General features: G+C 43.5%; 3 protein-coding genes across 5 annotated transcripts; all 3 read right to left on the reverse strand.

Annotated features, from left to right (window-relative positions):
* Positions 1-9: 9 nt before the first annotated feature.
* Positions 10-5,070, reverse strand: LOC311122112 (mitochondrial import receptor subunit TOM40 homolog). 2 transcript variants are annotated; one of them, XM_084158034.1, is made up of 10 exons: positions 4,981-5,070; positions 3,514-3,725; positions 2,602-2,669; positions 2,288-2,380; positions 2,080-2,181; positions 1,879-1,984; positions 1,498-1,620; positions 1,318-1,394; positions 891-993; positions 10-721 (listed from the first exon to the last, which is right to left on the reverse strand). In XM_084158034.1, the coding sequence occupies exons 2-10, from the start codon at positions 3,722-3,724 to the stop codon at positions 582-584; spliced, it is 1,023 nt and encodes a 340-aa protein (XP_084014160.1). In that variant the 5' UTR covers position 3,725; positions 4,981-5,070; the 3' UTR covers positions 10-581. The 2 variants fall into 2 exon arrangements, with proteins under 2 accessions (XP_084014160.1, XP_084014159.1); XM_084158033.1 differs by lacking the exon at positions 4,981-5,070 and adding an exon at positions 4,277-4,365.
* LOC311121939 (putative ATP-dependent RNA helicase ddx6) lies at positions 4,994-16,826 on the reverse strand. Of its 2 annotated transcripts, none has more exons than XM_084158017.1 (13): positions 16,645-16,826; positions 14,513-15,621; positions 14,304-14,408; positions 14,058-14,187; positions 13,311-13,457; positions 10,821-10,915; positions 10,459-10,581; positions 10,139-10,267; positions 8,248-8,364; positions 8,068-8,131; positions 7,710-7,811; positions 7,347-7,558; positions 4,994-7,052 (listed from the first exon to the last, which is right to left on the reverse strand). In XM_084158017.1, exons 2-12 carry the CDS (start codon positions 14,750-14,752, stop codon positions 7,350-7,352), a joined length of 1,461 nt encoding a protein of 486 aa, XP_084014143.1. In that variant the 5' UTR covers positions 14,753-15,621; positions 16,645-16,826; the 3' UTR covers positions 4,994-7,052; positions 7,347-7,349. The 2 variants fall into 2 exon arrangements, with proteins under 2 accessions (XP_084014143.1, XP_084014144.1); XM_084158018.1 differs by having other exon boundaries at positions 16,735-16,811.
* Positions 16,827-17,743: 917 nt separating this feature from the next.
* On the reverse strand, positions 17,744-20,054 carry LOC311122159 (meprin A subunit beta-like). The gene is made up of 2 exons (XM_084158039.1): positions 19,610-20,054; positions 17,744-19,522 (listed from the first exon to the last, which is right to left on the reverse strand). The coding sequence occupies exons 1-2, from the start codon at positions 19,854-19,856 to the stop codon at positions 18,972-18,974; spliced, it is 798 nt and encodes a 265-aa protein (XP_084014165.1). The 5' UTR covers positions 19,857-20,054; the 3' UTR covers positions 17,744-18,971.
* Between the last annotated feature and the right edge of the window lie 280 nt (positions 20,055-20,334).

The following is a 20,334-nucleotide window of genomic DNA, read 5'->3' on the forward strand; positions in this document are numbered from 1 at the left end:
TCAAAAGCCAAAGATACAAAAGTTGTTTATTTCTGATTCTAAATACATTTCATAATCATATTGTCACGGTCTGGTGAAAACCCCAACTCCATTTCTGCCAATTTCATTTTTGTTACATGTATTGAAAGCAGTAACTCCACTCAATGTACTCTGAACATTTCATGACTCTAGGACCAAGAAAATGTATTCAAAATGCTTCTGAAGTTTGGTAATTGTATGTTCTTTAATGGTAAAATACAGCAGTTTTTTCGCTTTCATTTCCTGAAAAGTTTACTTCATTTTTTTTTACACTGGCAAAAATTGAGATGAGGTTCATCAGACAGCGACGATACGTTGGACTGCATCACATGATGCTCTCTATTCTTTGGGTATCACATATATACCATAAGGAAAGACATGTACTACAATATGTAGGCCTGGCTCCTTGGTATAGAGTAGCCCCCTCGCTCACTCTTTGCCCCACAATTCACAGTATAGGAGAGTCTCTGAATCCAGTAGATACATACATGACAAGCCCAGGTCCATGTGTGTGTCTGCTGGTCCAAGCGTGGCCCAGTGTGTTGGAGGTGGTATGTGGCGGTCTAGCCAACGGTGACGCTGAAGCCACACTGGAACTTGTTCTTCTTTTGGTTGAGGAAGGCTCCCAGGGCCAGGGAGAGGGGCAGGGGCAGCAGCTTCTTCTCCAGGACCGCCCCCACCACCCAGTTACTGTCTACTGAACCTGGACAGACAGAGGAGGGGAAACGGGAGGGACTGATCAGGAAATGATTCAGACCTGGGACAACAGGTGGATGAACTCTTGCCAATCAATGACAATGGATCAATTTACTCAATTAACCCTTGAGGGCTGAATGAATAGCTGTGTTGTAGAGGAACCGACAGTGGCTTACCTTTAAAAAGCAGGTTGGCTTTAGGGAGGTCCAGCTGGTAACCAAACGATACTGCGGTCTCCTGCGTCCGCATGCTGCCCTCAAACTCCACCCCCAGCTGCAGCTGAGTTGGTAGAAGGACAACAAGATGGTCTCACAAAAACAGACCTAGCACTGTGGTGCTACATCGCCTCAAGTATTTCAGTGGGCTAACACCTCCCTGTCAGAAAAGGAGTGGTCCATTAGCATGGTCCCAGATATTCCACTAAGCGCTCAACTCATTGGAGAGAGATGGTACTGTGCCTATAGTTATGGTCTGCTCTAGAGATGGTAGGCTACCAGTGGATTCCCAAACTATTTTGCACAGTGATCCACATTAAAGCTAGAGGAGTTTTGTGGTCTAGACTGGGGGCAAGGTAGAGGTGATAGGATGGCTTTGTTTGGGTACCTGGTCATTGGCTCTGTGGTAGTACGTTGCATGAGCACCAGCGCCTCCTAGAGTCAACGTGGCAACATAATTATTGCCTGGAGGAAAAACAAGAATATTAATCTGTGACCTGACCAGTAAAAAACTCCTGGCTCTAACAGAGGGTGAGGTTGAGGCGGTGTGGGCCAGAGTGGGTCTCACCTGTGTATCTGCCCATTAGGGAGGTGACTGCTCCCTCCTCCCCAGGCCTCCGGTGGTAGACCAGCTCTCCTCCCAACGCCAGGGCTGGACTGATCGACTGGAGATAGTGAGCCACAATAATACCTGAGGGACAGCAACATCTTCATCACCATCATAGATGTTACAGTAGAGCACAAGAATAAAATGACTAATGTCTAAATAATAACCAGCCTGTTCACTGTTTACAGAGGCCATCATAACGTGTGATCAAAATGCCTGGGTAACGAGAGCATTATTGCTGTAAGTGATGAAGCTTCCACCCAAATGTGCTTGTAGGAGAGATGGGTCGTTTTGCAGCATCATGGACCACCAGTGAAGTCTTTGATGAGAAAACAATCCTACCAGAGCCGAGGAGGACGTCTGGGTTGCCCAGGGTAACAGCAGAGGTGAAGTTGTCGCCACGGTACTCCATGTCACACTGCCAGTTCACAAACTTGTGCTGCTGAGTCTGTTGAAATAACACACAGATTAATAAACAGTAAGTCAATATACATAAACTTTCTGATCCTGGTGTGGCCTTCCCCGCTCTTCACGGTGACGTACCTGGATGGCTATTTTGGAGCGCACAGCGCTGGTGAGCTGGTGGATAACCTGGGCATTCAGACTACCAGTGTTGTCCATGTCTCCCACCATGACTGGGAAGGACTGGGGAGGGTTTCAACACATACAACAATATTATTAGAGTATAATAATATTAGGATAAAGTGGCTGAGGGATGTTTTCCAGACCAGACAAGTGATAGTTAACTTACCTCAGCAGGTCCTGTCTGTTGAGTGCCCACGTAGGTGGCACCGAACCGGTAGCCAGATTCAGCCAAGGTGCTGAGAGTGACTGTATGACTGACCTGTAGAACAGATACAGCAGACATCCAATAAAGTGGAAAACAATATAGTATTCTGATCCATATGAAATAGGACAATCACCACCTTGAGCTTTACAGCCTTGAGGGTCAGATAGTTCCTTTTCATTGTATAATAGCTCGCACAGAATGCAGACTATAACGCTGGCTTTAACTTACTGCCTGTGGCTGCATCTAAAATATATTCCTCTAGCTCCACAACTGACCTGGAAGTGATTGCTCAGGCCCTTGTTGACCACCAGTCGCACTCCTTCCATCTGGATGGGGAACACCTCTGAAATGGCGTTAGAATCATAGATAGTTAGAGGACACAACTTTATATCTGTCCCACTTTGGCGTCTATGAGAGCAAGGGCGGCACCATTGAGGCCATCTCCATTTTGTTGTAGTGAATTTTCATCTTCTACTAATTCTTTACATTTTTTTTACATTTTTAGTCATTTAGCAGACGCTCTTATCCAGAGCGACTTACAGGAGCAATTAGGGTTAAGTGCCTTGCTCAAGGGCACATCGACAGATTTTTCACCTAGTCGGCTCTGGGATTAGAACCAGCGACCTTTCGGTTACTGGCACAACGCTCTTACCCACTAAGCTACCTGCCGCCCAATTCTGAGTTGGTAAACAAACTGAAAGGGTGCAATCTGCCACATGGAGTGAGTTGTTTGAACAGGTATAAAGGCAAGGTTGGCGATTTACTGACACCTGCAGTAATGGAATGTTTGCTCACAAGTATAATTCATTGGCTGATCCCTCCTGATGACCTGGAAGGAATTACGTGATCCTTCCTTAACCCATAGCAAGTCCCACCCAGTTGACTGTTTCAAAATGGTGAAAGTCCTCAATGGTGCTGCCCATGCTAAAACTGGCTTTTGGGCACTAAAGTTGTCCAAGTCTATAGTTAGAACAGAAACTGTTCAATGCAAACATCATCTACTTTTAACCCAATCTAAAATATGGGCCAGAAAAAAATACTGAGGAAAAACACACCTCTCAAATAAATAATAGCGCATCAAATCTGCCCTGTCACTGCCCAGCATATTCGAACAGGAAGGATGCACCTGTACAACTCTGATGATGTACCGCATAACTCATCATGACATGACTGTGTATGATCCTTACCTTTGCACTTGCGATGACACTCTTCATAGGTACCAGGGTTGGGGATGGGGCTCCCTGTCTCACCTGCTGGCTGACCGGGGGCAGGAACGGGAGAGACGGAGGGCATGGAGAACCCTGGGGGGACTGACACCAACCCAGGGGCCCCCTGGACACTAACACTGCCTGGGGCAGGGGGCGGAGGGGGGGAGCTGGCAGCCAACACACTGCCCATGCTGAAAAAGGATGAGAGAGAGAGAGACAGAAAAAGAGAAGGGGTGAGATACTTGAGACACAACGAAAGGAAAGCCTCCTTATGTTATGTAAATAGTTACTAGCTAGTGGCTAGTTATCCAACTCTATGCATTAACTGGGTCAAAGAGTAGCACAGCTAGGTAAAGGCCAAAGGGTATTTAAGCTACACATGTAGCTAGATAGCATATGCCCACCCATCCACCCATACCAACCACAATCACCTTTCGTTTTGGCTTTAAGTAACCATCTGTCTTATGTAACCATACCAAACAGTTAGATACTGTATCATACTTAACGGAGTGTCTCGGATTTACGAACAGAATAAAACGAAATGCTCTGAGACCTGGTTGACTTGACTGACGGTCACTGACTGCGCTAACCGTTAGTTTGCTAATGATGCTAGCGATCACAATTGCTGCGCTGTACATGCAGACAAAACTGTAACATCATCAGCTCCATGTAATAAAGACATCGTTTTTACAGTTGTCCGTTTCATGCAACTATCATTAAAATGTGTTAGCGAGCTACTCACGTTAACTGTTAGTGCGTGTCCGGCGTTAATTCTAGCTACACACCGGCAAAGTTCAACGACAACCTTCCGGTGCACGTTTAGACCCGCCCACCGTCCCCTATAAACCCGTGGATTGGGTACTGTACCTACAAACTCCACTACCATTGGCCAGCACATCCAACTATTACGAACTCCCTAAATATTGCGTGTTGTGCCGGGTTCATGTGCTAGTCGGAATTCATAAATTACCGAGCTGCTATCTAGTTTGACCACTGAGTTATGGGTTGAATCTGACACGTGTATAACTACAACCAGTTAGCAAGTCCAACATTTCCGAGTTTTCTACTTCCGACTAGCACCTGAATGTCACATTAATAGGCTTATTTTGCGCCTTCCAATCGGTTCCTTAATTCATTCCAACGAGGAAAGACATTCCAAGGGTAATCTTTCTATGCACACAGTGCTCGTCTTCCTATATGTAGAACGTATATTATGGTATCTTGAACGTTTTCCCGATTGATCATTAACACCACACCTCTGACCTAGCAAATGAAATGTATACATATACCTAGTTTCAAGACAGGCCTATGGCAAATAGGTTATAGCAGGTTATGCATACCTCCCACAATGTTAGCTGACCACTGATATAATTTGTAACTCGTCACTAATACATGCACATAAAAATGCACAACGTGTGATGAACCAATACACACACGAAAACTTACTAAGACACAGGGATGGAGAATCAGCAGGACTTTATTTCATTCCTTCAGAGGTGCTGGCATTGACACAATTGGCACGAGAATAAACTTTGCTTAGCCATCCTCCTACCACTTTACAGCTCAGCTCAGTAGGTGACCTCTGCCAACACAAGACAACTACAAAAGGAGCATTACTCAAACGAGTTGGATAGAAATAAAAAGTCAAAAACAAGTTTACCATAGTCTTCTTATATCGGCACTGGAGTACCCCTGGCAAATGCTGCTTCACTTTCCCATTTTATAGCCTTGTCCCAAGCTGTGGACGGCTGGTGTGCGAGATTAACCCATTAATAACGTTTAACACAAACACTTGACAATGCTCAAATCAAAAGTCCCATTTCAGTGTTCAAGTGCCTCAATTGAGGATAATTGACAATGGAATCAGTTATAAATAAACTCCAGCATTTACAGGGATACTCCAGAGCCAGACGTGGGGAAACAAACAGTGCTCAGTATTGTAGGCTGTTTAAATAAGGGCGTACATGCATTACAATGGTCTCTGTTGTGTTCTGCTGGTGCTAGACTCAATGCGGAGGCCAGCCATCTGCTACATCTCTGAAATGTTGAAGATTGTAGGATCTGTTAGGGTTGTCGCTATAAGACAAGATTGTATTTGGCAATATTTTATCATTTTAAAGTAGAACCCTGTACTTTGACCAATGAGAGTACTGCTACAATCTTCCCTCAACACAAAACCATTCCTCTGTCAGACTACCCAATATAGCTGTAAGAAAGAGGAAAAATACATTGCATAACAACTGAGAAAATATGACCATGAAATGCGGTGATTCCTCAACGACAATTGCCAGTATTGTCACTTCCTGTGTTACAGAGATTAGGGTCCCCCACCCTGTGTGACCATTCCTGCTCCCTGGTCTCTCTGGAAAGCTACGGATTGATCTAGGGTCAGGTTTCCATCCCCAAATCCTAATATTAACCACTAGGAGAAGGGATGCAAAATTGACCTTAGATCACTGAGAGGACTTTTGGGAAGTTGAGACAAAACAAGCACCGACTTGAGGTGAGAGCTAAAGAACACATTACCAGATAAGTTCTTTTCGGAACAGAACTTACAACTTACTTTCTGGAGCTCTGGTTCACACAGACAGATCCTTTCAGATCTACAGTATGAGCCGTGAGCGGAGTTTAGATTAAGGCACACAACTGAGTTAACGAGAGGAAGAGTGTGAGAGATCAACAGAAGAGTCAGAGCGATAGAATAAGATGACTGGCTTCAGCATGTCTAATTTGTTTAGAGGGGGTCGGTAAGTCAGCGTATCTAAATAAAATGTATGCCCTGTTGATACAGGCTCTTCTCCATGTCAGGTTCTATTGCCATCATCTCCTTGTCTAAGGGATATGTTGCCCAAAGAGTTATGGGTCTGTCTGGTGCTATAGCCGACTAAGGAGGCTGTAAAATACTAAACAAATAAACAACAAGTAAACTAATCAACACTCATCATTGGACTCATCTGTGTGCGTCTGCGACAAAACAAATTATTAATAGAAGTGCCTTTCATGTATGACTGTAAAGTCACATTAGCACGAACACTAGTATTTCATTCTAGGCCCCACCGTATAGCACCAGGATAGCTTTCCCCAGACAGCTGTCAAAGCAGAGAGGGTTCTTTTGGTTTTTTGAGTAAATCCATATTCTCCTATCAACATGTTCAGCTTTGGTTTGGTTTCCTCGACAGTCATCTGCTCAGAAATAAGTCTACAGGAAGTGAACCTGACAAGCGAGGGCCTTTTCAACAGGGAATGATTAAATGTGACCGTATAAGAAGCCACTACAGTGATACACTGACAGTACAGAAAATTGTTGGCAGGTTGGGTACATATCATGTTGGTTAAAAATGGCTGTAAACTGTGCCAAACAAACTGACCACTGCTGTAAACGTTTCCCCCCAAATAAAACAAAATAAAAAAACTGAGATGCATCCTGTAGATTTTTAAAAATATTCAGTCAGAAACTAATCTGAATGTCTGTGAGCAGCAGGGGATGGTGTGACGAATGCCAGACGCCTCTTGTTCTCCTGGAAAAGAGAAGGCTCCAGTTAAGAACCAATGTAATCAAATTGCAAAATCAGCAGCAAAGCCTATTCAACAATCCTATCCACCAAGGACCTTTTATCAAGAGCTAGGCTGAACATGAGCGAACAGTTTCTCAGTTCAGGCCCTAATGCCCCAAATTCCTTTGTTTTATGACCACTGACCAGCAAGGAGTCAAAAGGACTCAACTGGTGAAATAAACAAAAGTGAAATAACTATCCAGTCCTTTCGATGAGTAGTGGGAGACCCCATCTCTGCATACGTGGTCAAAACCTCACCGTTTATGCTGCGCTTAACTCGCCGTCCTTGCCTCTGATCTCGTCTTCGGCGTCTGGGTCGGCAGAGTGGAACTCTGCCACGTACAGGCCCTTGTCGATGCTGCCGGGGATGGGCTTAATGTCGGTCACCAGCTGGTCCTCGATGGACTTCAGGTTGAAGCGGTCCTCAGAGGTGATCAGGTTGATGGCCAGACCCAGGTGACCAAACCGCCCTGGAGAAGGAGAGGTGTTAAAATAGGCAACAGGCTTGTATTTTCAACACTTTATTTAACCAGGAGAAAAGCAGATGGCAGCTGGAGAAGGACATGATGCTTGAGTAGATCTGATTGGACAGCATGATGAAAATAAAGTGAATGGTCTCACCTGATCTGCCGATGCGATGCAGGTACGTCTCAGCGTTCTTGGGGAAGTCAAAGTTGATCACTACGTTCACCGCTTGGATGTCAATTCCCCTGGTGAACAGATCTAAGCAGAGAGGCAAGAGAATAATTTAACAAATCAGTGTATCGGTTATAATTAACAATCAACCAAGCAATCATTCAATATAATATAATATGCCATTTAACAGACGCTTTTATCCAAAGCGACTTAAAGTCATGCGTGCATAAAATTTTTTTGTGTATGGGTGGTCCCGGGGATCGAACCCACTACCCTGGCGTTACAAGCGCTGTGCTCTACCAGCTGAGCTACAGAGGACCAACTCAAGAGTAAAATATGTTACCTGTGCAGACCAAGTTCCTGCAGAGTCCGTTTCTGAAGTCATGGAACACACGGTTTCTGTACTCCTGTTTCAAAGGCAAAACCAGTGCAAGGGTTAGCAAAACATGACTACAGTGAGATCTACACAATGTCTAATGAGAAGGTATTCCATGCTGTCTAAATCTAAAGTGGCTGAGCTGACCTGCATCATCTTGGCGTGGATGTAGAAGCAGGAGTAGCCCAGCTGGGTGATCTTCTTGGCCAGCAGCTCAACCCTCTGGGTTGAGTTACAGAAGATGATGGACTGGTTGATCTGGAGCTGTTGGAGAACAAAAGACACATCGATGAGACAACGTACTCATTATGAATGAATGGATGACCCAGATGAAGGAAACATGGCTTCCTGCTCTCCCATTAGCCAATATCTCTACGACTGAAAGAGGTTTAGCTTTTCTGACTGCGTAGGTAATGGACCAGTTATGGAACACAGGTTGCCAACCCACCTCAAGAGTTAGTCCATCTAGCAAAACATGAGGTGATATCTCTGGGAGCTAACAAGTCTTCAAGGCTCCTTCAAGGTTACTCATCAAACAGGTACAGTGCATTTGGAAAGTATTCAGACCACTTGACTTTTTCCACATTGTTATGTTACAGCCTTATTCTAAAATGTATTAAATTGTCCCCCCCCCCCCCTCAATCTACACACAATACCCCATAATGACAAAGCAAAAACAGGGTTTTTAGAAATGTTAGCAAATTGATATGTAAAAAATTAAATAAAAAGACATACCACATTTATATAAGTATTCAGACCCTTTACTTAGTACTTTGTTGAAGCACCTTTGGCAGCGATTACAACCTCAAGTTTTCTTGGGTATGACGCTACAAGCTTGGCACACCTGTATTTGGGGAGTTTCTCCCATTTCTCTGCAGATCCTCTGAAGCTCTGTCAGGTTGGACGGGGAGCGTCACTGCACAGCTATTTTCAGGTCACTCCAAAGATGTTAGATCGGGTTCAAGTTCGGGGTCTGGCTGGGCCACTCAAGGACATTCAGAGACTTGTCCCAAAGCCACTCCTGCATTGTCTTGGCTGTGTTCTCAGGGTCGTTGTCCTGTTGGAAGGTGAACCGTCGACCCAGTCTGCAATCCTGAGTACTCTGGAGCAGGTTTTCATCAAGGATCTCTGTACTTTGCTCCGTTCATCTTTCCCCCGATCGTGACTAGTCTCCCAGTCCCTGCCGCTGAAAAACATCCCCACAGCATGATGCTGCCACCACCATACTTCACTGTAGGGATGGTGCCAGGTTTCCTCCAGACGTGACACTTGGCATTCTGGCCAAATAGTTCAATCTTGGTTTCATCAGACCAGAGTCTTTAGGTGCCTTTTGGCAAACTCCATCTCCAGAGGAATTCTGGAGCTCTGTCAGAGTGACCATCGGGTTCTTGGTCACCTCCCTGACCAAGGCCCTTCTCCCCCGATTGCTCAGTTTGGCAGGGCGGCCAGCTCTAGGAAGAGTCTTGGTGGTTTCAATCTTCTCCATTTAAGAATGATTGAGGCCACTGTTCTTGACCTTCAATGCTGCAGAACTTTTTTGGTACCCTTCCCCAGATCTGTGTCTTGACACAATCCTGTCTCGGAGCTCGACTGACAATTCCTTCGACCTCATGGCTTGGTTTTTGCTCTGACAGGCACTGTCAACTGTGGGACCTTATATAGACAGGTGTGTGTGTGTCTTTCCAATTAATGTCCAATCAATTGAATTTACCACAGGTGGACGCCAATCAAGTTGTAGAAACATCTCAAGGATGATCAATGGAAACAGGATGCACTTGAGCCCAATTTCGAGTCTCATGGCAAAGGGTCTGAATACGTAGGTAAATACGTTTTTTTTTGTGCAAAAAAATCTAAAAACCAGTTTTCACTTTGTCATTATGGGGTATTGTGTGTAGATTGATGAGGATAAAAAAAAATCAATTTTAGAATAAGGCTGTAAGGTAACAAAATGTGGAAAAGGTAAAGGGGTCTGAATACTTTCCGAATGCACTGTATGTAGCCCAACAAACTACCTCCACAGCTCTAGAGACAGACTCACCCTGGAGAAGAGGGTGTTGAGGCAGTGGACTTTCTGCCTCTCAGTGACATAGGCATAGTACTGGGTGATGCCCTTCAGTGTCAGTTCATCCATCAGGTTGATCTCATACGGCTTTGAAAGGTGCTTCGCCTGGAGAGAGGGACAGTGGGAAACGGATAGCAATTGAAGAGAGTAAAGACAATTCTGTCATCAACATGTTATTCAGACTCCTTTCTCTCATTGAACCTCCATGCACATCTCCCACTTTGTCTCTCCAACCACCCCCTTGGTCTCCCCCTGTTCTCACACTCTCTAGCCACCACTAAGGCAAGTCCTCTCACCATGAACTTCTGCACACTGATGGGGAAGGTGGCAGAGTAGAGTAGGATCTGACGACCCTTAGCCAGGAAGCTGATGATGTCTTCGATCAGGACCACAAAGTCCTGAGACAGCAGCTTGTCTGCCTGGAGAGGGAGAGAGTGTCAGGACACATTCGTTGATGACCCAATTGAGTAGAGCCTCAGTACATGAACTGATATGTTCAAACAGAGCAAGTGGCAAAGAGGGGCTACTTTCACTTGGCTTATTACACCATTACTCCAGTAGCAAAACAAAATGAGCAACTACGTAGTCTTTCACAAAAAGGATACTTTGCATATTTCATAACATATGCTGCTTTAATAAAACAACCAGCGACGCTCACCTCATCCATCACCATCATCTGGACTTTATCCACTTTGGCCACGCCCTTCTTTATCAGGTCCAGGATCCTGCCTGGTGTGGCTATCACCACATGCACTGAGAGGGGGGGTGGAGAAAAGAGTGAAAATGTGCATCTTTCCCTTTTAAGACTATTTGTTACGCATCTAGATAAATGGTTTCCGATGCGTTTTAGTTTGAAACGAGTCAGTGCGATTCGAGGAACGATGCGATGCACTAACATTTGTTGCATTACACATTCATTTTCCATTCTAAATTAAAATCTGCTGCAGCTGGAGCTCATGAGCTGGGCTTCTCTGAGCTGGATCTGTTGGAGCGGACTTCTGTGTGTAAATTATGTATAGGTCTACAGTGTATGTAGGCACCTGATTTGAGCCATAAGGAAAACTGGGCATAAGGGACATCACCATCACCCACTAATTAATGTCATTTTTGCAGATTAAGTGTTAGAGCTAGTAATGTATAAATATTTAACTTTAAAAAATCTGCTATGACATAGCCAATGAATATATAGCACAACTTTGGATTTCTCCCCCGTCTCATAAATCGGATGGTTTAGACCCCTCAAACTTAATTCCACTGCATTTTTTCATTATTCCTTCTAATCAGGGACTGATTTAGACCTGCGATACCAGGTGTGTGCAATTAATGATCAGGTAGAACAGAAAACCAGCAGGCTCTGGACCTCGTAGGGTAAGAGTTGAATACCCCTGGTTAGACCGTTTGGAAGTTGACGGACTCGGAATGAGCTCGTCTTCTTCTCTAGCTTTGACCATGTAGTACAGCTAGCAAAAGTGATTTCGGTCCTCGTTATGAAATTATCAACTTTACCCTATATCTAAAAATGACTACCAAAACTATTGCTGATAGTAAACCTGAACAATAGAAATAAAATCTAATGTACGCCACGATCAGCTTTTGATAAAAATAACCTAGCAAACTACATTGGTTGTCACTCAACTAATAAAAGGCTAATATTGCACAAGCCATTTTACTAACATTTGAATGCTGAAGGTGACGCGCAGATATGCCTGATCTGGAATAGACCTACCCATCGTTGGTCAGCGTGCAAAGCTGCGCACAGGGCGCAGTGTGACTAGGCTACTGATATTGACTGGGGTTGCTTGGCATGCAAAATGACGTCTAGATCAATGACTGTCAACATAATTACATGCTTAGCTCAACACTGAAGGAGAGGACGCAATTGTCAATAAAGATGAGGTATTTTCGGAATGTAGAAAGTAATTTGAGCAACAACAAAAAAAGTGATTCGGCGATTCGTAACGTTTGAATCGATTTTCTGACGATGCATGCTACATTTGGATCGGGGTCCCACGGATCAATGCACTCATATCTTAAACTTTTGAATCAGGGACCGATCGTTACAGCGGACCAAAGAACTCATACACCATATATATACAAAAGTATGTAGACACCACTTCAAATGAGTGGATTCAGCTATTTCAGCCACAGCCGTTGCTGACCGGTGTATAAAATTGAGCACACCGCCTTGCAATCTCCATAGACAAATATTGACAGTAGAATGGCCTTACTGAAGAGCTCAGTGACTTGCAATGTGGCACCGTCATAGGATGCCACCTTTCCAACAAGTCAGTTCGTCAAATTTCTGCTTTGCTAGAGCTGCCCCGGTCAACTGTAAGTGCTGTTATTGTGAAGTGGAAACATCTAGGAGCAACAATGGCTCAGCCACGAAGTGGTAGGCCACACAAGCTCACAGAACAGGACCGCCGAGTGCTGAAGCGCATAATAATCGTCTATCCTCGGTTGCAACACTCATTATGGAGTTCCAATCTGCCTTGAAGCAACGTCAGCACAAGACCTGTTCGTCGGGAACTTAATGAAATGGGTTTCCATGGCCGAGCAGCCGCATACAAGCTAACGATCACCATGCGCAATGCCAAGCGCCGGCTGGAGTGGTGTAAAGCTCGCCGCCATTGGACTCTGGAGCAGTGGAAGCGCGTTCTCTGGAGTGATGAAACAAGCTTCACCATCTGGCAGTCCGACGGACAAATCTGGGTTTGGCGGATGCCAGGAGAACGCTAACTGCCCCAAGGGGGTCCAACTCCATATTAATGCCCATGATTTTGGAATTAGATGTTTGACGAGCAGGTGTCCACATACTTTTGGTCATGTATTGTATCTTAAACATTTGAATCGGGGACCGATCATTACAGCCCTAGTAAGTACAGTACATAAAAGGTACATAATGAGGAATTACACAATGTGCTGTTGTGTAACACACGGGCAAGTCTCTTGATCGATAGCCAAACTGGATTTAAAGTTAAAGTAACAAAGTTCAGTGTCAGTCACGCAAGCAAACAATATCCATAATGTCTGTAGAGCTATGATCGATCAGCTGCAATTCTTCACACATTGGTTATGCCACTACACTACAGCCACTATAACCCTTTCAACTGCCCGTCCCCCGTGGCTGAGTGGTAGTAGTAGTTACCGGTCTCGTCCAGACGCATGATGTCATCCCTCAGGTTGGTGCCTCCCGTGGTGGCCATGACCTTGACCCCGCCCATGTGCTTGCTCACCTGGATGCTGATCTGGCTCACCTGCAGGGCCAACTCTCGTGTAGGAACCATCACCATGGCTGCAGAGAGGGAGAGAGGAGAGGAAGGGGAGAGAGAAATTAAGGATAGAGCAGAGAAAAAGGGGTTTGGGGAAAGAGGGACAACAGAAAATAAAATATCCACAAATCATTTGGAATAAATAACCAATAACTAGAGAAAATTAAAAATCTCAATTTCACTGACAGGTGATGAGCTCAGGCACTGGCTTAACTGAATGTAATTTATCCAACTCAAGTGGCCTAGACAGATTATGAATCTGTGGCATGCTGTTCCCTTGTGGTCCAGCTCCATTACAGCACAGTGTGTGTGGGCGTTAGGTGTGTGATAGTGGGTCGGTCCATATGTCAGAGATTACGTGTCCCACCATGCGCACTGGGCTGTAGTACTGTCCTCTCCATACACTGAATGTGTGTTTACTTGTGCATCAATCTAGTGAATTGTTCAGGCAACTACATAGGGGTATTCACCAGTGATTATGTCACAATAAGCCAAATTAATCATAAAACATTAAGCATAGATTTCATAGATGGACTTTGTACCAAAATTGATTAAAACAAGCAAATGAGACTACATGGAATGGTGGTGAAAGGGCATTGAGTAGCAGCTGGTGCAGATCTCACCCTGTATGTGGTCCTTCTTCAGGTCTATCCTCTCCAGGAGAGGAATGAGGTAGGCTCCGCTTTTCCCGGTGCCGTTCTTAGCCCGGGCCAGGATGTCCCTGCCTGACAGAGCAATGGGGATGCTCTCCTCCTGGGGACAGACACACAGGATGGTGAGACATAGACACAGTCCCACAAACATGAGCAAACACAAACAATCAACAAAGTTCCAAGATAGTCATGGACAGAGAAGCAGAGGGAAGTTACCTGAACAGGAGACGGTTTCTCCCAGCCCATCTCAAAGATCCCCATCAGTAGCTCCCGCTTCAGGCAGTAGTCCTCAAACTCATTCCCCTTGGTCGATGTCACATCCTGGGGAAAGAGTAGACGGTCAAGGTTGAAGCTAGGGTCATTATTGATTGGTGGACTTAAATGAGTCTGCTTTATTAAACTGTGAATGTGGCACTAGGACTTACTGATGTTCTAAATCGGCAGTCTTTCTGTGGAAGCTGCAGGCACTTCTTCCAGTCATCGCCAAACCGGATGCCCCCACTGCCCTGGGGAATGTTACCACCCTTCTGGGGGACACCTGGTTGTGGGGCAGTTGCCAGGGATCCTGACGTTAGTCCAACTGGCTTGAGCGGTCCTCTAAACTGCCCGTTGGGCTTGTTCAGTCCCATGATGGATGTTGGGTTCTCCGTTCGTGCTGTAGACATGGCTTAGAGAGCTTTTCCTTCACAGTCTGCCAATTCCTTAGTCACTCACAGTGTATAGCTAAACTCTTTTTCCTTTCTTCAATGTTTTCTTAGATCTTGTTTTCCCACTCTTGGAACTAATGTCCTCGTGTTAATTAGTTCACACAAAAAATAAACTAAAACCTTGTTTTCAGGATTTCTAATTTAAAGAATTTATGTATACACTAATACGTACAGACCTCTTGAAAAGAAGAGTCTGGCGTATGAAAATTGTATATTTACAAGACGACGCTCCCCAAAAAGGGAGAAATTTGCATTTATATGAATAAATAGATCATATATCCGCTCAAAACATAAACCTATGTGAACGTGTTTCAGAATTCAACAGAGTTCAAACATCTAAAGTAAATTATCCTGAAGTAGTCTTATTCCTGGTGAAAATAGCTGAAGTCTCTTTTTTTCCCTCTGTATTCAACAACCTGTTAAGTTTCTAATATTGTTTCTCTGTTGAAAGATCTTTTAAGCTGTTTTCCCGGACTGAAGTGGTCGTATGTTTCTTTGTCGTATGTTTCTTTGTTAGAGTCTCTCAAGTGCTTTTAGTCTTACATTCAAACAGACCTGTACGGTCCTCTGATTCACATGGAGTATTCCTATGAGTCTTTCAACTTGGTCTGGTATGAAGCAAAAAATGTGCTCTTGGCAACAACAAAAAATGACTTATACAAAACACTGAGGGAAATAGTTCAAACCCGTTGTGCTGTTCACTTGGACAGTCACAATGTAAATGTGTGTTCTGCTGTTGTGCTCTTTCAGTTGTTCTCTTTTGCTGTGGTAGATGTGGAGCTGATACACTCCTCAGTCGCATTCGCATTCAACTCCAGGTTACCTGCCTGAAAACAACAATACATCATAAGGACAAATGCACCACATAAATGAAAACGTGTGTCTGTGCCACTATTGACTGTAGCTAATACTAAAGGAAATTGAGATTAAGTCTAAATTAATGAAACCACTAAATAGGACTGTCCTTGAAAAAGGTAGAACATGTTTATTTCCAGATAGACTCTGGATTAGTTCACGTTAACGTTAAACTTGAGCATTTGGGTTTTAACGTGTAACTAGCTAACCGGACAGATTAGCAAGGTGTTTAGTTAGCTAGTTTACGTGGTAAAAATGGTCTAAATAATAAGTGTAGTTAGGTAGTTGCCAAGTGCAGTGATCTGGGGCAAAAAGCAAAGCAGGATAACTATTTTAACAAGATCAAAAACATAATAAATTACGAGCAAAACACTACGTTAGCTAGCTAGTTAGGACTGCGCTCAACAAAATAGTTTAGTTAACGTTACGTTAGTTCTAAGTGATCAGTGTACTCATGAGACAATTAATTTCAGCAGCCAACATAGACCCACACTTGGGTTTACCAGCAAACGTTAGTTAGCTACCTAACTGATGATTGGTTGTGTGACCACACTAACGGTAGGCAAACTTTACGTGGCTAACTAACTAGTACCTAGTGGCATTAAATGCCCGGTAAAGCAGGTTAGCTAAGCTACCGTAGCTAGTTAGGGATGTGACGTTAGTTAGCTAGTCAACTAACGTTAGCTAGCTAACTGTTAGCTGTGACAACGACGTGTTAATCGAAGTTATTTTGGCTGAGTTAGTTTGACTGACAACTTTGAGGCTAACAGTTACTTCACGACACAAGTTAGAGTTGAGGCTGACGATTTAGATAGACAGTCGACAGATTCTAGAAAGTAAAAAAATAAACTAGCTAGCACGTTTGGTTAGCTAGCTACATTAACTACGCGTAGGCTGACTGGTCGACTCTCCTTCTTCAAACATAACGTACTAGCCTAGGCAGCCGAGTAGCGCCCATGCACTATCGGCTACTTCACACAAATACAACATTTTACCTTAATGTTCATCGGACGTCTTCTCTCGTTAACTTAATTAAAGCAAATTTTCCATATATTATGATACTGTTTGTGTTTCGTGAAACCCACCGACTTGTCTCTCTTTTGTCTCTTCTTTTAAAAAAATGACAATTCAACATGGCCGCGCGCTCGCCTTTAGCTGGTTGTCTCTTTCGTTTTCCTAAGGGGTCGTCACTAGTTACCACAGCCACAAAGTCATAAACCCCGCCCATTTATACAATTTATCATCTTAAAATGTGATTTTAACCTGTTAACCGTATGCCTAACCTTAAAAAGCTCATTTTTATTTTAATGCATTTATATAGCCAATTTTGACTTTGTGGCTGTGGTAACTAATGGAACTCTTCCTTAGTCTGGCTGCGCAGGTACATGAACTATCCAATCAGCGTGTCCTGTTTCGAACTCAAATTGGTCAGTGCTATCTAGATTCCTTGGAACTTCACTAAGGTAAACCCTAAACCGCTTGCTACCCAGGCGAAACAGTTCGGTAGAGTTCGTGCATATATTATGACGACATTTTGAGAAGTTCTTGTTAGTTTTGGACTTCGGTGAGGGTTTTTTCGGCTGTTCGGGCACACGACATTTTTTCTGGAGGCAAGCCGAAGTTCGGAGCCGAAGTCTACGCCCCTTCGTCGGTGATTGGTCAACAGTAGTTATTCTTCAATGTAGTCTTTGTTGTTATTCAACTAGAGACGACTCGTTTTCATGCACATTTTTTCATTGAAAAATACTGAACCGAACATCTTATTTAGGTGTAAAATTGCGCGACTAAGATCTCTTCGGTTAAAATGTCAAAATTAATGACAGATTTCTTGAGTTATGTTAGATTAATTCTAACTATTTTGAGGAAGTGTAACTGGCTACGGCGTCTCAAAATGGAAAAACAGTACTATTGCCGCTTTTGTGTAGTTTTTTAAGCGAAGGTATTTTAAGGGAGAATGCGAGCACACTCGGTTCGGCTAGCCGAGTTCGGCCTTTAACACCTACCTAACCATAACCCTCAGCTTAACCATTTTACATTTAAACTTCAATGGGTAGGGACGTCCCAAGGATTCTGCATAGCACAGACCATTCAACTAATGAAGGTAGGTAAGGCAACAACATATCACACTCATTGCAAGTAAAACGTAATAAAAAAAATAACAACAGCTAAATCAATACTAGTAATAAATGACGCACGTTAGTACAAGAATGGTGGGAGTTGCTAAGAAATAGGTTTTATTTGAAGCATGATACATTCCAGAAATATTAGGATATAATTTATATATAACATTTTTTAAATCAGTTTCACATGGGAAATACACAAATCACCCAATTTGTAGCTTTTTCAATCTCATAAAACATACAACCAGTATTATGCAGAGTGTGTGTTTTAGGACAGAATTACAATCAGTAATTCAATCAGTTAGTTATGATTATCAATAAACATTGGATATGTTATCACATACTGAAGCAGGATAAGAGGACTGTGCTATCAATACTGGCATATCATAGTTAATAGACTACAATCTGTCCCAGGATGGCATTTAGGTTGACAATATGTGGGCAAGATGTTTACCATAAATACAGAACATAATACAATTAAATGAATCTATATAACATAATGACCATGGGCATACTGATTAAATAAAAAATAAAATAAATACAATATTTACCATATTGGAATTGATCAAATCTATGCTAATCAGGCCTAGATCTGATCTTTCTTACTCTGTGGCACATGGGCCTTCATCACGGTTGTTTGGGTTTGAAGTGAAGTTCTGTGGCAACCATTTGGGACAGGGCAGGGAGTTGGTAAAACGCAGACTGGAGATATCTGGAGAAAATAAATATGATCAGCATTATAAGTGGTGTGTAGGAAAAAACTATGAACAAAAACGTAAATAATTTCTCTGATTCAACTTTATGAAATTAAACGTTATCGAATGTTGGCCATTGATAAACATACAAATAAATTGCATCTGGATTTGATGGCTCACCTTGAATGGTGATGAGGAAGAAAATGTTGCCTCCCTTGAGGAATTCCCTATGCTTCAGGTGCGTCAAGGTTAGGAACTTTAAGTAGCCAATGGCAGGGTTTACGTAGAAGGACTCATCACCCCTGTTTTCTAGCGTTCCGACTTTACGGGGATTGTTCCAGAAATCATGGTCTGCAAAATGGAGGAATACCTAGCATCATACACATGCAAGGAGATGGGGGCTGACTCATAATATAGAATAATTTGCATTCAGTCATATGATTCATAAGCATGGCCATTTATGTTTGCCATTGTCTCTGAATGGTTTGTTTGTAAATGTGATCAAAATTAGGCTGGGTATTGCAAGAAAAATATATTGGAAATGAGCTGTGCCTTACTATAATCGATTGTGTTTTGTACACACTCGTATTGAATGTTTGAATTTCTCTCACCGTCTTGAAGTGAGGGTTCAGTGGTAATGCTGATTTGCTTGGACATGCGTTGCTGGATGTGGGGATTCTGGTCCAGCAGTTGAATCGTCACTTGTCGATGGGGGCAAGGCCACTGGAGTTGGTCATCATACTTTCCTGAGACTAAGCGCACATTGACTCCAAACAACATTTCACAAAGATAAATGGCAATCTGGTAGGCATAGCCTTCTGGGGAGTAGTATCTGGGGCTGTACACAACGGTGTTAAAGTCACTGGTGGTTAAAAGATTCTCAAAGTCTTTAATCTGCCAGGTGTGATGGGGGCATTCGGTTTCTGACAGGTTGATGTCATCGATGGAAAACCCGCCTGTAGACTGTCCTGCTCCTTTACGCACCTCAAACTCAAACTGGAAGGTTTTGGTGCCATTCAGGGGCACGTGGTAGGGCATCCAGTGAGATCCTGGGGAACCTTCAGAGAGAGAGACACTAGAGATGAAACAAATAATTCTAGCAATTAATTTTCCAAGTGGTTTATTCACCTTCTCATCATCCTAACCTGTGATCTGTCCCATGAGGCGGAGAGTTCCTTTAGAGTCTCTCTCATCACGGTATTCTCTGATCCAGATGTTGAGCTGGTCTGACTCGTTACCACTGTGGTAGTAGTAGAACTGCAGACACTGGACACTGCACTTCCTGCTGGGAGTCATCTCCCTGCTCTCCAACCAGGCTGTGTCCCCCTCCTGGCCTGACACTGTGCTGGCATGCATGAAGAAACCAGTACCTGGGTAAAGTAGGGTGAGCATTTTAAACAATTGTCTGATGACTTTGATATTTGTATCTAATGGTCCTACAGCACAAGTTCAGTTTACTGTCTGTATTAACAGCATTTTCATGAAGGAGTCAACTGTTGGGAAAGTGTGAGCTGTACTACAGCATTAAATCTCACCGTCTGTCTTCCCCAGGTTGGTGAAATCAGAATAGGGCCCCCCAATGACAGTCTTCCTTCTTTTCCATCCACCTACCAAACTCTTGGTGCAGCGACTCATCCCACACAATCTCTGGTTGTCGAAGTTGCAATGTTCCATAAATGAAATAGATTTTTCTACAGGAGGAAAACAGAAAGGAGGAGAAGAATATACATGTTCTTCAACTTGGACATGCAGTACAGTAGACCTGCTTGGTTTCATGACACACGCTTACTGCATCCATATAGCTTGTTCAGCATCAAGGCATCTTGTGGGCTCGTTGTCCAATAATTTTTTGGTACTCAGGTTGCTTAGT

The sequence above is a fragment of the Coregonus lavaretus genome (genome assembly GCF_964263955.1).
Source record: "Coregonus lavaretus genome assembly, chromosome: 3".
NCBI classification, from domain to species: domain Eukaryota; kingdom Metazoa; phylum Chordata; class Actinopteri; order Salmoniformes; family Salmonidae; genus Coregonus; species Coregonus lavaretus.